At 39.4% G+C, this 14,641-nt stretch overlaps 1 protein-coding gene across 2 annotated transcripts in view; it reads left to right on the forward strand.

Moving 5' to 3' along the window:
* Window positions 1-14,641, forward strand: part of ZMYND12 (zinc finger MYND-type containing 12) — a 34,652-nt gene that overhangs the window by 8,413 nt on the left and 11,598 nt on the right. For both annotated transcript variants that reach the window (XM_061186701.1, XM_061186702.1), the window contains exons 2-5: window positions 2,513-2,654; window positions 3,813-3,984; window positions 10,921-11,090; window positions 13,412-13,534. In XM_061186701.1, the coding sequence (XP_061042684.1) occupies window positions 2,513-2,654; window positions 3,813-3,984; window positions 10,921-11,090; window positions 13,412-13,534 (607 nt within the window). The remainder of the gene's footprint in view (window positions 1-2,512; window positions 2,655-3,812; window positions 3,985-10,920; window positions 11,091-13,411; window positions 13,535-14,641) is intronic.

The raw sequence follows: 14,641 nt of genomic DNA on the forward strand, positions 1-14,641 counted from the left end.
GAACACTATCAAGAAAGTGAAAAGACAACCCACAGAATTGGAGAAAATATTTGCAGATCATATATCTGTTAAGGATCTATTATCCAGAATATGCAAAGAACACTTAAAACTCAACAATAAAAAGATAAAGGACCTGGTTTGAAAAAAAGCGCAAAGGATTTGAATCAACATTTCTTCACAGAAGATATACAAATGGCCAATAAGCACATAAAATGATGCTCAACATTATTAGTTATTAAGGGAATGCAAAATAAAACCACAATGAGATACTACCTCACACACACTATAATGGCTGTAATAAAAAAGGACAGAAAATAGCAAGCATTGACGAGGATGTAGAAAAAATGGAACCCTCATATATCACTGGTGGGATTGTAAAGTGGTACAACCTATGTTAAAACAGTTTGGCAGTCCTCAAAAGTTTAATCATAAAGTTACTGTATAACTCAGCAATTCCATTCTTAGGTGTACCCAAGAGAATTGAAAACATATGTTCGCACAAAAACATGTACACAAATGTTCATTAATAATAATAGTCAAAAACTGGAAACAACCCAAATATCTACCAACTGATGAATGGATAGACAAAAAATGATATAGCCATTCGGTGGAATAGTATTCAGTAGTAAAGAATACAGACATAAAAGTCATATTGTCTGTTTCCGTTTATATGCAAAGTCCAGAACAGGCAAATGCATAGATAAAATAGATTAGTGGCTTCTGGGCAACAGTGGGTGGAGGGAAGAATGAGAGTATCTGCTAGAATAAATGGAGTTCCTTTTTTGAGTGATGAAAATGCCCTGAAATTAGATAGGGAGATGGCTATATGACCTCATGAATATAATAAAAACATTGAACTGTGCACTTTAAGAGGATAACTTTTATTGTATGTGAATTATATATCAATATCAATTATGCATCAATTATATAAACATATTTGGAGGAAGGGTCAGATTGGGTAATAGATTTGGGAGTCATTCATAGAGGCAATTATGTAAGGAATAGGAGGGAATTCCCTGGTGGCCCAGTGGTTGGGACTCCACGCTTTCACTACTGAGAATGTGGATTCAGTCCCTGGTCGGGGGAACTAAGATCCTGCAAGCCACGTGGCACGGCCATAAAAAAAAAAAAAAGAAAAAAAGAATGGGAGTAGATTCTCTGTAGGAGTGCTGTCCAATAGAATTTTTCTGCAATGATGCAAATGTTCTATATTTGTGCTGTCCAATTAAGTGTTTAAAAAATACTAAATATGCATATAAAACAGTCAGAAAAGCTGTATACCAAACTGCCACAATGCTTCCCTCTGGAGAACTAAAAAATGACTGGCTTTGGAGTACAGGCCTAGAATAACTACTTACTCTCGACACCTGTGCTTCCTTGCCTTAAGAAAATAATGATTTTGTCTTGCTTTCAAAAAGTTAAACAGTTACTTTCATGACCAACTGCTGCACCACTAGGACTGGAGGGCATTCACAGTGTATTCTATGTGAATGGCCCTCCTAGAGCACAGAAGACAATGCAAATGGTGCTCTCCCAAGCCATGCAACATATATATATATATATATATATATATATACACACACACACACACCTATAATTGGTATATATATATATATATATATATATATATATATACCTATAAGTGGTGTATATATATATACCTATAAGTGGTATATATATATATACCTATAATTGGTATATATATATATACCTATAATTGGTATATATATATATACCTATAATTGATATATATATATATACCTATAATTGGTATATATATATATACCTATAATTGGTATATATATATACCTATAATTGGTATATATATATATACCTATAATTGGTATATATATATATACCTATAATTGGTATATATATATATACCTATAATTGGTATATATATATATACCTATAATTGGTATATATATATATACCTATAATTGGTATATATATATATACCTATAATTGGTATATATATATATATACCTATAATTGGTATATATATATATATATACCTATAACTGGTGTATATATATATATATATATATATATATATATATACCTATAACTGGCATATATATATACCTATAACTGGTATATATACTAATTATAGGGAAAGTGTCTCCTAGAGCCTCATCAAATGTAAATTTCTTTCCTTTCCCTAAGAAAAAGACCCTTAAATTCATCAGCTTCAGTGTTCAGATATTTTGAAAATGACCTTAGACCAACGCAGAGTTAAAGTTGTCTTTGTTGTTATTAATGAAGAAGAAAAGCAGAATAACCACAGCATATAACTGCCTGCAGAAACAACATCCTCCCACACCCCTGGTTTTTACACCATCCAATAACACGTGAAGGAAAAGCAATTTGTGTCAGAAATGGCTTTGGGCTCCCTGTCCGGTTTGTGCTGGGCTTACTTTTCTAGTTTCTAGGGCTGGGCCGGCAGTAGGGCCAGGAGAATCAGTGGTCAAGCCAAACGTAAAGATAATGAAGTCCATGTTTTTGTTGTCAGTGGTGTGGTTCATCAAAGAGCTGATTGGGGCAGCATCCATGAGAAGATATGTCAGCTCCTGATTCCCCTGCGCACTTCCATGCCCTTCTACAACTCAGAGAAAGAACGGCAGCATGGCCTGCAGCAGCTGCAGCAGCGGCAGGTAGGGCTTATAGGACGGTTGCAGGGTTAACTCACGGGTGCAGAGAACCTGCCCAGGGAAAAGGTTGTACTGTGCGCGGTCACTAAACTATAACCTCTGAGGGCAGAGACTTGGTTTTATGTCTTTATGTCCTCAATACCATTGTTGTTCTCCACATATCTACTGAAAACCTGCAGCATTAGTTTCCAAGAGTTGCCATAACGAAGTACCACAGACTGGGTGGCTTGAACAACAGAAATTTATTTTCTCACAGTTCTGGACGCTGGAAGTCCAAGATCAACAATGGGTGTTAGCAAGGTTAGTTTCTTCTGAGGCCTCTCCCCTTGGCTTGCAGACTTGTCCTCACAGTTAGATTGGATTATGAGACACCCCATGGCCTCATTTTGACTTACCTCTTTAAAAAGCCCTATCTCCAAATGCAGTCACATTCTGAGTCACTAGAGGTTAGGGCTTCAACATATGAATTTTGGGGGGACAAAATTCAGCCATAACACCCATATATGCCAAGTATTGTAATAAGAACCTAGGCACAAAGTAGAAGGTCAAAAAATGATGTATGAATATACTAGTTAATAAATAAAGGAGATTAGGAAAACTATTATTGTGGCATTGGTAGCATCTGAATTATTCTTAAAAATATAATGCTTTATAAGCTATAAATCTCAAAACAAAAGATTCATCAATTTAATGTTGTGACACTTTGAGAGTGGCCTTAGAACAATGCAGAGTTAAAGTTGTTTCTGATATTAGTGAAGCAGGATAACTCCAGAAGGAAAAATATGTTTCTTTCAAAATTATCTCAAATAGAAAGGCAGAACATTTTAGATTGTCCTGAGACATTACAGCTTTGCTAAACTAAAATTTTATTAGAAATGTAAGAATAATAATCATTTAATAATTTTATATTGAGCACTCATTTATGCCAAGCACCAACCTAAGATGAAAAGATACTTGTTCCTGGACCTTGAGGAACTCACAGTCCAGAGTTTGCCTTTTTAATCACCTACTTTGGGTCTCATGTCCGCCTCAATGCAGACAGGCTCACTGTGTGCTCTCGAGCAGGTCATCAGGTGTTGGCCCTATCTCCAGGTGTACCTATATCCACCATAGCCTTTCACCCTTAGACTGTCTCAGATAGTCTAGTTTTTTTTTCCACAGAAGCATTTGATCGAATTTTGCTACACCGTAGCCCAGAAATATATCTTTGAAGGAAAACATGAAGATGCTGTCCCGGCAGCTTTGCACTCTCTTCGCTTCCGCATGAGTGTTCATGGCCTGAGTTCAGTAGAGCTGGTACCTGCTTACCTGCTGTTGGCCGAGGCCAGCCTTGGTAAGTGAAACTGACTTGAGACCCCCTGGAGCCTGTAAGAAGTGCTATACTGGGTCATATCAGTGGCCAAAACATCCAGCTTTGGCAGTGGCACCAGGATACCTTTTGTGGAAGAGCAGGATTGCTATAAAGTTTGGCACAAGGTGGGGAAGGAGATGTCATGGACTTTTTGGTAAAACTGAACGAAATCCACTCTAGCTGGCCTTAGCAAAAGGAGGAAATTTATTAGGATGCTGAGGTGTCCTAAGGGAAGTGAGACTTCATGAGATACTATACTCAGAATGCTATAACAAAACAAGGCTGGTGGTCTCTGTTTCTCTCTCTTGGGTCTTGGGGTCTTGTTTCTTGTCTCTGTTTCTAGGTTTCTCTCTATGCATCTGCTTTATTTTCTATCTCTGCAGACCAGATTTTTCTACCCTATTCTTACTGCAGAAGACAACTACCCCAAAATGTCAGATGTAGCTGAATTTACATTGAATTTACATATCCTCCAGGTTCAAGGCGGGTTATAGAAACTAATTAGCATCTGATTTCCAATGTTAAATTCCTGGAAGAAAGAATTATGTTGACTCAGCTTGAGTGCGGCACCTATCTGTATCTACCTTTGTGTCAGGGTCACATAGTTCAAACACGAAAATAGGAACCTGCTCCTATGGATGGCAGAGGCAGTTCTGAGAGCAGGGCACAGACATCACACATGGTTGTTGCTACAACAGGAGAATTGGCATTTTTGAGGGGAATTAACATTTTTGAGCATCTACAGCCTTTTAGGTACTGTACTACTACTTTATATCTTAACAGCCACTATTAAAAAAAACTTTTTAAAAAGTAAAACTGTAGGAAATACAGTACAAAGAACTTTTTCCCTAAGGTATCTGAGAGTAAGTTGCTTCCCTGATGCCCTATGCCTTGACTACTTTAGTATGTATTTCCTACAAAGATGTCTCCTTCATAACCACAATACAACTAACATCCATGATTATCTACTGAGCAGACCCCATTCAGCTTTTTCCAGTTGTCCCAATCACATCTTTACAGCAAAAGGGCAGAGTCCAGAATCACACTTTTCATTTTGTTGCCATGTGTCTTTAGTTTCCTTCATTCTGGAATAGTTTCTCAATCTTTCCTTGACTTTTATGGCTTTGACGCCTTTAAAGATTAAAGGCCAATTATTTTATAAAATGCCCTTCAATCTGAGTTTCTCTGATGTTTCCTCATGACTGGACTCAGGTGATGTGTCTTTGGCAGGAATATCACTGAAGTGATGCTGTGTTCTTCTCATCCCATCCTATAAGTTGGCACATGTTTTAATTTTGTTCCATTATTGATGATGTTCATTTAAATTACTTTATTAAGGTGGTGTCCGCCAGGCTTCTTCTCTGTAAAGTTACTCTTTCTTCTCTTTGCAATTAATAAGTATTTTATAGAGAGGTATTTAGAACTATATAAATATTCCATTCCTCAACAAACTTTCAATGAATTCATTTATTTATTTATATCAACATAGACTGTTGTTTTCCTATTTTATTTGGTGGGTTACAATCCATTACTATCATTAATTTGATGTTCAAACTGTCCTTGATTTGGCAAGTGGCAGCCCATCACACTGGCTTCTGTGTCTCCTTAACACATCCCCATTGTTCTTTTTTTTTTGGCTACATGGCTTGCGGGATCTTAGTTCCTCGACCAAGGATTGAACCTGAGCCCTAGGCAGAGAAAGTGTGGAGTCGTAACCACTGTACTGCCAGGGAATTCTTCCCCATTGTTCTTTGATCACTTTCCTGCTTTCTGGATCATACCTCCAAGGAACCCTGATTTCTTTTAGCAGAAAATGGAATTTAGAAGCCAAGAGTTGTGCACTGGACATACTCGTTGCTATTGAAGTATGGCTGCTCCCAGGCTTCTCAATGGACAGAATTAGGGAACATGTGTAAATATAATAATGTGTATATGCACATTATTTCTAAATCTCCATCTCCGTCTCTACATCTGTATCTGTATATGATCATGGGTCCATAGGAGTACATTTAAATCCACAGGGTTCAATCTCATTTTCTCCCATTCCATGTCTATAGCTCCATTCTCTGACAGTGAGAATGCTGGCTTCCATTTCCATTGATGTATTTATATATTTAATTGGTTACCCTGTATGAGCCAAACTCCCATCTCCAATCCTATCCTTTCCCCTTGCAGATGCCCTCCTCTCCTTTTGGGGGCTCTGACTCCTATTCTGGGATGCCTCTTCTGCATAGACCCCCTCCTCACTGGTTTGGGCTCTGACTTCATACCAGGCCACTTAGCCGCAGGAATGCCCTCTTTAGCCTACTCAGATCTGACACCCCATTCTGGACTGTCCCTCCTCCCAAACTAGTGGAAGAGCACTGGACAAGGAAATACAGCCCAGGCTCTCTTTATCTCTGACACTGACTAGCTATGGGATTTTGGAAAAGTCACCCTGGCCTAAATCCCATCATCTTTTATTTGGTTTACTACCTGCCAACTGGTCTCTGCACATCTTCCCTGGCCTCCTTCCAACCTGGTCTCCAAACAAAATGAGACCAAGTCACTCCAATAAATAAAGACCAAGTTCCTAAAGCAACCTATGAGTCCCTGTTTGGTCCAGCCTTTATGAATTTTCTCACCTCACCTCTCATTCTTTTCTCTCTCCCTTTCAGTTGTGTTGGCCTTCTCTCGGTTCCTCAGAAGCACTGTGATGCTTCCTTGTTCTGGAAGGTTCTTCTCTAGCCACTCCCCCCCTTCTCTTCCCTTCCCCTTCACCTAACTAACTCCTATTCATCCTTCAGGTCTCAGCTTGAGTCACCACCCCCTGATTAGAACCCTTTCCCAAGCCCCCAGATTGGGTCAGGTCTCTTTTTATGTATCCACTTAGAAACCTCTTTCTTTTTTCTGGGCACTCACTTTGATAATAATTATACATTTTTTGATGAGATTATTTAATTAAAGTTCCTCTCCTGCACTAGACCATAAGTTCAGGGAGAACTGGCACTCTGTCTATTCTTTCTCCTCGTAGTGTCTTTACATCCAGAACAGTACTTAGTGCAGGGAAGGTATTCAAAAACTCCTTAGAACCTGACACCTAAATGGGAACTATGTAAGCATTTGTTGACTCTGAGTCCTCTTCACAGGATTGTTTTGAGGTTTAAATGAATTCATGTATAATGGACATGAAAATGCTTTGCAAGCAGAAAAGTGCTGTCTAAATGGAAGGTTTCATTCTAACTCCCACAGTTACTGATTTAAAACCTTGCCAACCTTTTTGAAAGTCTAAATAAATCACATCCCCTGTGGACATGCCTCTCCCACCTTAGAGATTCCTCCAGACTGGAGTGGAAAAATAAGAGGCATTCATCCTTTTTTTCAAAGTAAAACTTTGGAATTTTAACGCACTAGAAATGACATTTTCAGTAACACTTCAAAGAGGAGCCACCTTACTCATCTTCCCCCACTGTTTTTAGTGTTTTGGAACCGGGAGAATCTATGTTCAAATTCCAACTCTTTACTAGCCTGTGATCCTAGTCATCAAGCTTTTTCTTACCTTAGGGCTCTCACACATACCACCTGGAATGCTGTTTTCTCCCTCTTACATGGCTGATTTCTTTTCAGCCTTCAGGTACCTGCTTAAACGCCACCTTCTCAGAGAGATGTTCCCTAATCATCCAAAGTAGGTTTCTCCGTGCCTTTTTTGATCACTGTGTCCTGTTCATTTCCTTCCTAGCACTTCATTTTTTGTTTCTTTATTGTGTAACGACTTCACTCGACTGTGAACTTTTTAAGGTCAGGGATCCAGCATGCACTGAGCATCTGGCAGAGTGGTAGAGACTCAACAGATTAGATGAATATAGGGTTGAATGAATGCGCGGTTTCCTCCTCTGATATTTCTTTTGCAGGGTTGTTGGCAGACTTAAATCACAGATGCAGATGGCCTGGCCTAGTGTAAGGCATGTGTAAGGCATAGTGTAAGGCAGGCCCTCAGTAAGTGATTCCTTTTGCTTTCCCTGCGTGCCTCACAGCCACACCTCTGAATCATCTGTGACTGTTTTATTCTGTGCTCCTTTACTTTCATCTGCAAGTCCTGCAAAATCTTCCCCCATGATGTCTCTCAGATCTGCCACTAACCCAGTGTAAGCCTGCTGTCTCACCCTTAAGACAAGTACCACTGCTCCATGAATTGGCCATCTTTTCTCTCTCTACTGCATATACTCTGAAAGTCACCCTTTGGGATAGTCTCACTTCCTTTGGCAACTTTAGGTCTCTGTTACCTCTGCTCCATCCCTACACCTCTCCAGGTAAGCACTGTATGTAGGAGGGCATGCCTGAACTTACCCACTCACTGGTCACAATTTTAGTTCTGACCTGCTTGTCACAGCTTGTTCTTCTCACCTCATTATACCCTGCTCTCTGAATTTGCAGCCTTGTAGTTTTTTTCTCGCAAGTAGGCTTTTTCCTTTGGGACTGATGCTGGTTTAGATGTGGTTCGGCTTGACCTGGGGGCCTTCCTTTTTCAGCAATACCTCTGTAAATGAGAACTGGACAACGAAAAATGTAAATTTCCAATATATATCAGTGCCCCCTACCAATTGTTTCCCAAGATAAATGTCTTAGCTAAGAGTCATTTGCTTCTTTAAATTTGATAGGGCCTCAGTCTAAAGCTCTTATTTTTTTAAGCAAAACCCAGGTGGAAAATGTGGCTTGCCTATTTAATTAACATGAGCCAGGATCATGGGCCATGGCCTCTTGAATCTGATCTAATAGTTTCCCATTTTAGTGTGAGCATCGGTCAGGCAAAGTTACTTGCTACCTCTTGTTGACTGCTTCTTCCTCACATCTCCTGTATTTCAGAGAGGTATGATTACAACCAGAATAAAGCAATGCTTACATATGAAGTAGGCCTGGGAGGAAGCACAAGAAGAACAGAAGGTTGACTTATGAGGGATCTGTGTCTTCATCTCCTGACCCTTTACTGATGCCATTTCTGTTGCAGCATCCATCACACAGAACCCTTCACACGCAGGGCATGTCTCCTGCTCTGCAGAATGTTCTCAAAGTAGTTTTCTGCTCACTTCTGACAACCTCCCTAGGAGGCAAGCATAGGCAGGAAACTATTATGTATCTTCACAACTAAACAAAAAGGGTTAAGTGTCAAGAGTATTTGAATATTAGAAATAAAGGTAACTTTCACTTAACCACATGAAATGGTTAACCACATAACCATTCTAGCTTCTGAATGTCTCTTTTTTATACTCCATCTTCATTTGCTGCCTTAGTTCAGGGTCTAGTACCTGCCTGAACTATTTCAAAAGTCTTCTAGTGAGTGTTTTCCTTTTCCTCCTCCCCGCTGGTCTCTCCTCATCATAGTGGCAGAGGACTCTTCTAAATCTAAACCCGGTTCTCGCTCCCTTTCTGAAAATCCTCTAATATTTATTCACATGCATCAAGATCCTTGGCATGACTTCCTAAGCCCTCCATGATCTGTGCCCTGCCTACCTCTTTAGCCTCATTTCCTGCCACTTGATCCCTTATACTTTGTGCCCCAGCATCACAGGCCAATATGTAGTTCTCTAAGCACAGCACACCATTTCATATCTCTATGACTTTGCATATGTGTTAATTCTCCCTGGGATGCCCTCCCTCCCTTAACTGTCTAGAAAACTTATATTCATCCTCAAAACTTAGCTCAGACTTTTCTGACTATCTTAGCTTGGCTGCTATAACAAATACCATAGACTGCGTGGCTTAAACAACAAACATTTATTTCTCACAGTTCTGGTGGCTACAAGTCCACGATCAAGGTGCCAACAGAGCTGGTGTCTGGTGAGAACACACTTCCTAACTTGTAGACAGCCGCCTTTTCTTGCTATACCCTCACATGGCCAAAAGAGAGATCATCTCTCTCTTGTCTCTTCTTATAAGGGCACTAATCCCATTCATGAGGGCTCCACCCTCATGACCTAATTACCTCCCAAAGGCCCCACTTCGAAATACCATCTCATTAGGGATTAGGGCTTCAACATATGAATTTGGGGGGGGACGCAAACATTCAGTCCATAGCACTGACCATGCCTCTCCCCACTCCATTGTCCCTCTCTACCCCATCCAAAGAATTGAACACTTCCTACTCTCTTCCACTTCCAAACCTTATAATGTTACTATCATTGCATTTACACTATATTACAAATATACTTGTTTTCATGTCTTCATTACGCCAACCAAGCTGTACATTTTTCAAGAGTAATAGCTTTGATTCATCTTTGAATTCCTATCCCTTAACACAAGGCCTGGCACATAAAAAGTATCGAATATACGTATACATATATTTTAAAATTGAGATATAATTCACGTACCATAAAATTTTCCCCTTTAAAGTACAATTCAGTGGTTTTAGTATATTCACAAGATTGTGCAACCATTATCACATCTAATTTGGGAACATTTTTGTCACCCCAAAATGAAACCCAATACCAATAGCAGTCATACCTCGGTTCCCATGCCTACAGTCCTGGGCCACTTACTAATCAATCCACTTTCTGATTTGCCTATTCTGGAAAATTTATATTAATGAAATCATATAATATGTGGCCTTTTGTGTCTGGCTTCTTTCACTCAGTATAACGTTTTCAAGGTTCATCCACGTTGTAGTATGTATCAGTACTTTATTCCTTTTGTGCCTGAATAATATGCCACTCATGAATAGGGAAAGACTACACTTTGTATATTTACTCATCAGTTGACCAACATTTAAGCTGTTTCAATATTTTGGCTAATATGAATAGGCTGCTATGAATATTCACGTACAAGTTTTTGTGTGTCAGTAAGTATTCAAGTCAATGAATAAATGAGTGAATAGGTGATGACTCGTATTTCATCATGTGTTCTCTGGCTAGGATATGGATTATAATCGTTATTTCTTTTGGGCAGGTCTGGGCCGGATCGTCCAGGCTGAGGAATATCTATCCCAAGCGCAGTGGACAGTCCTCAAATCAACTGAATGTTGTTATGCCACCCACTCCTTACTGCATCGGAACCTGGGACTTCTCTACATGGCTAAGGAAAACTATGAGGAAGCCCGTTATCATCTGGCCAATGATGTAAACAAACTAAATTATAACACCCGATTGTTTCTGAGAACAGCTCTGTTTAGTTGTTGTTTGTTCTTGTTTTCTTTCTACTGAGCATTTCTGTGAAACTTTCTGTGTACAACTGTCTGTTTGGTGGAGTATTAGCAAGAACACAATTCTAACGACCTGAATTCAAGACTTTCCACTTTCTGCCTGTGCATCCTTGTCCAGGTCACATCACTTCCCAAGTCTCAATTGCTTGGGGGATGATAAAGGGAGGCAGAAGAGCATCCTGGTTAAGAGCAGAGCTTTACTCCTGGTCCCAGCTCTGCCATTTCACCAGCCACACAGACTTGGATAAATTATTTAACGTCTTTCATCACCTGTAAGACGGAAATCATAAAATAGTCTCTGCCTCATTGGGTCATTGCAGAGATGAATAAGAGGGCACGACATGTGCAGTACTTTTGCTATGATTTTTATAAATAACATCAACGTCTCTACTACAGAGTGTGATTATTACATTTAAATGAGCTGGAGGTATATGAAAGTGCTTTATAAACTATAAAACTCTATACCAATGTTAGATAGGTTGATGAGGGTGATGACTGAGCTGTTCTTCCCAAGTTCATGAGGTTTCTGTTAGGATTTCAGTATTGGACAATATTACCGGAAGGAAGAGTTCCTGAGCCTGAAACCTGGATGAGGTTAGAATCAGACTGCAGTCTCCGTGCAGATTGGGTCCCTCTTCAGCCTCTCCACTGGGCAACCCTCCCTCTGGTTGCCTGCCACCGCACGATGCCCCTAAATTTGCTGGAAACATAGTTGTGCTGGTTATTCTCCGTATCGCCTTACCCCAAATGCATTCTCTGCCCTGCTCTTCCCTGGGAGGCTGACCTCGGTGGACTCCATTGCTCTCTGGCCTCGCTGGGTTTGGAGAGTGAAAGGCATGGCAGAGGAGTGGAAGTTGGGAGGAGAGAGAGGTTGGGGTATTTACTCTGCTGCCTTTCTGCACCAGCCCAGTCCCTGCAGGGCCAGTGTTCCTCATGGCCACAGCTCCTGTCAGGTAGCCTTCTTCCACAGCTCTAGCTCTTGCTGGGCCCTGGTAACCCTGCTTTCTCCCCTGGTTTTCTCAGGAGTTTGGACTGTAAACAGTCTCTTGCTATCGATCATCCCTAGTGCTTCACTAACTCTTGTTGGTTCCGTACCCCTTCCACGTCTCTGTAAATAATCCTTTCATTATACTAGCCTCAGGGAATATTGATACTTGTGAGGGTGCCATCTACTTCCACCTAGGAGCCTGACCAGTGCACTTCTTCATTTGTGTTTCCTCTCTGTGCTTCACAGCCTTCAACAAATCAAGCAGAAGCATACTCTCTCTTGAGCTGGGCCACACAGTTAAGAATTAGCTCAAGCTCAGCCTAACTTAAAAAAAAAACCAAACCAAACCACCACAGCATTATTGACACATACCATAAAAGTCAATGGTATGTACAATTAAGTGTACAATTCAATGATTTTTAGTAAACTTAGAGTTGTGCAACCATCAACATAATCCAGTTTTCACCCTAAAGAGAGCCCACATATCCATTTGCAGTCATTTCTCATTCCCACTTTCTGTCTTTCTAGATTTACCTTTTTAGGACATTTAATATAAATGAATGATATGTAGTCTTTTGCATCTGACTTCTTTCACTTAGCATAATTATTTTGAAATTCACCCGTGTCGTTGTTTATATATCAATATTTCATTCCTTTTATCGCTATCATCTGGATATACCACAATTTCTTTACCATTCACCAGTTGATGGACATTTGGGTTGTTTCCATTTTTTGTCTATTATGAATAATGCTGCTGTGAACATTTGTGTACAAGTCTTTGTGTGAAGATGTGTCTTCATTCCTCTTGGGTATATATCTAAGAATAGAATTGCTGGGTCATGTGGTAAAACTATGTTTAATTTTTTGAGGACTGCCAAACTGTTTTCCACAGAGGCTGCATCATTTTATATTCCCACCAGCATGTACAAGAGTTCCACTTTTGCCACATCTTTGCCAATAAGTGTTATTTTCTGTCTTTTTGATTAGAGCAGTTCTAGTGTGTGTGAAGATGTATCTCATTGTGGGTTTTATTTTGCATTTTCTTAGTGACTAATAATGTTGAGCATCATTTCATGTGCTTATTAGCCATTGGTGTATCTTTTTGGTGACATGTTGTCTGTTCAGATCCTTTGCCCATTTTTTAACTGAGCTGTTGTAAGAGTTCTTTATAGATTCTGGATACAAGTCCTTCATAAGATATATGATTTACAAAGAAAACTCAAGCACTCTCTTTCTTCCTTCTGCTCTAGATTTATTTCGCCAGTTGTGCATTTGGAACAGAGCACGTCAGGACCTCAGGAGGCTACTTCTACCTGGCTAATATCTTCTATGGCCTTAAAAAGTTGGACCTGGCAGACACATTGTACACCAAGGTGAGCTGGGGAATATGGGAGCTGAGCCTTGATACTTAGGCCTTGTATCTTACAACTGGTGTCAGACCATTCATGAGAAATTCGAGGCACAGACAGATGAAGTGACTTGCCCAAAATCACATAGCTTGATACATGATATATTCCACTTTTCGTTCTTCTGGTTTCTCCACTACCAAAATAGTTTAGTCCTTAGCATCCATAGAGCAATTAACAAATAATAACTTATGGGTTAATAAGAACCAAACCTCTCCAAATAGACTGCCATATACCCTGCCATATCCCTAAGAGCAAGCTAATGTGGGCATATTGAGGTGTGGGATAAAGGAGGAGATGAAGTTTTTAAGCGAAACTAATTGTTGAAAGGTCCTGTGAAGGGATCAAAGAACATGAAAGTACTTTAAAATGTCCATCTTTACCTGTGAAAGATTTTAAACTGTTATATATATATATATATATATATATTTTTAACTGCTTTTGATACCAAGTTTTTTACTGTCAGATGATTTGGGGCTGAGTTGCAAGAGGTGACCTTGACAGAGTCTAAAGTACTAGGCTCCTTTTTTTTTTTTATTTTAAATAGTTTTAATTTAAATCTTTTAGAATAGTATGTATCTATTCCAATTGTAGATTGTCAAGTCTATACAATATTTTCCTCTTTTTAAAAAAACATTTTTATTGGAGTATACTTGCTTTACAGTGTTGTGTTAGTTTCTACTGTACAGCAAATTATATATATATATATATATATCCCCTCTTTTTTGGATTTCCTTCCCATTTAGGTCACCGCAGAGCATTGAGTAGAGTTCCCTGTGCTATACAGTAGATTCTCATTAGTTACCTATTTATACATAGTATCAATAGTGTATATATGTCAATCCACATCTCCCAATTCATCCCACCCCTGCTTCCCCCTTGGTATCCCTACGTTTGTTCTCTACGTCTGTGTCTCTATTTCTGCTTTGCAAATAAGACCATCTATACCATTTTTTTAGATTCCACATATATGCATTAATATACGATATTTGTTTTTCTCTTTCTGACTTACTTCACTCTGTATGACAGTCTCTAGGTCCATCCACCTCTCTACAGATGACCCAATTTCGTTCC

The sequence above is a fragment of the Eubalaena glacialis genome, chromosome 3 (assembly GCF_028564815.1).
Source record: "Eubalaena glacialis isolate mEubGla1 chromosome 3, mEubGla1.1.hap2.+ XY, whole genome shotgun sequence".
In the NCBI taxonomy this organism is placed as follows: domain Eukaryota; kingdom Metazoa; phylum Chordata; class Mammalia; order Artiodactyla; family Balaenidae; genus Eubalaena; species Eubalaena glacialis.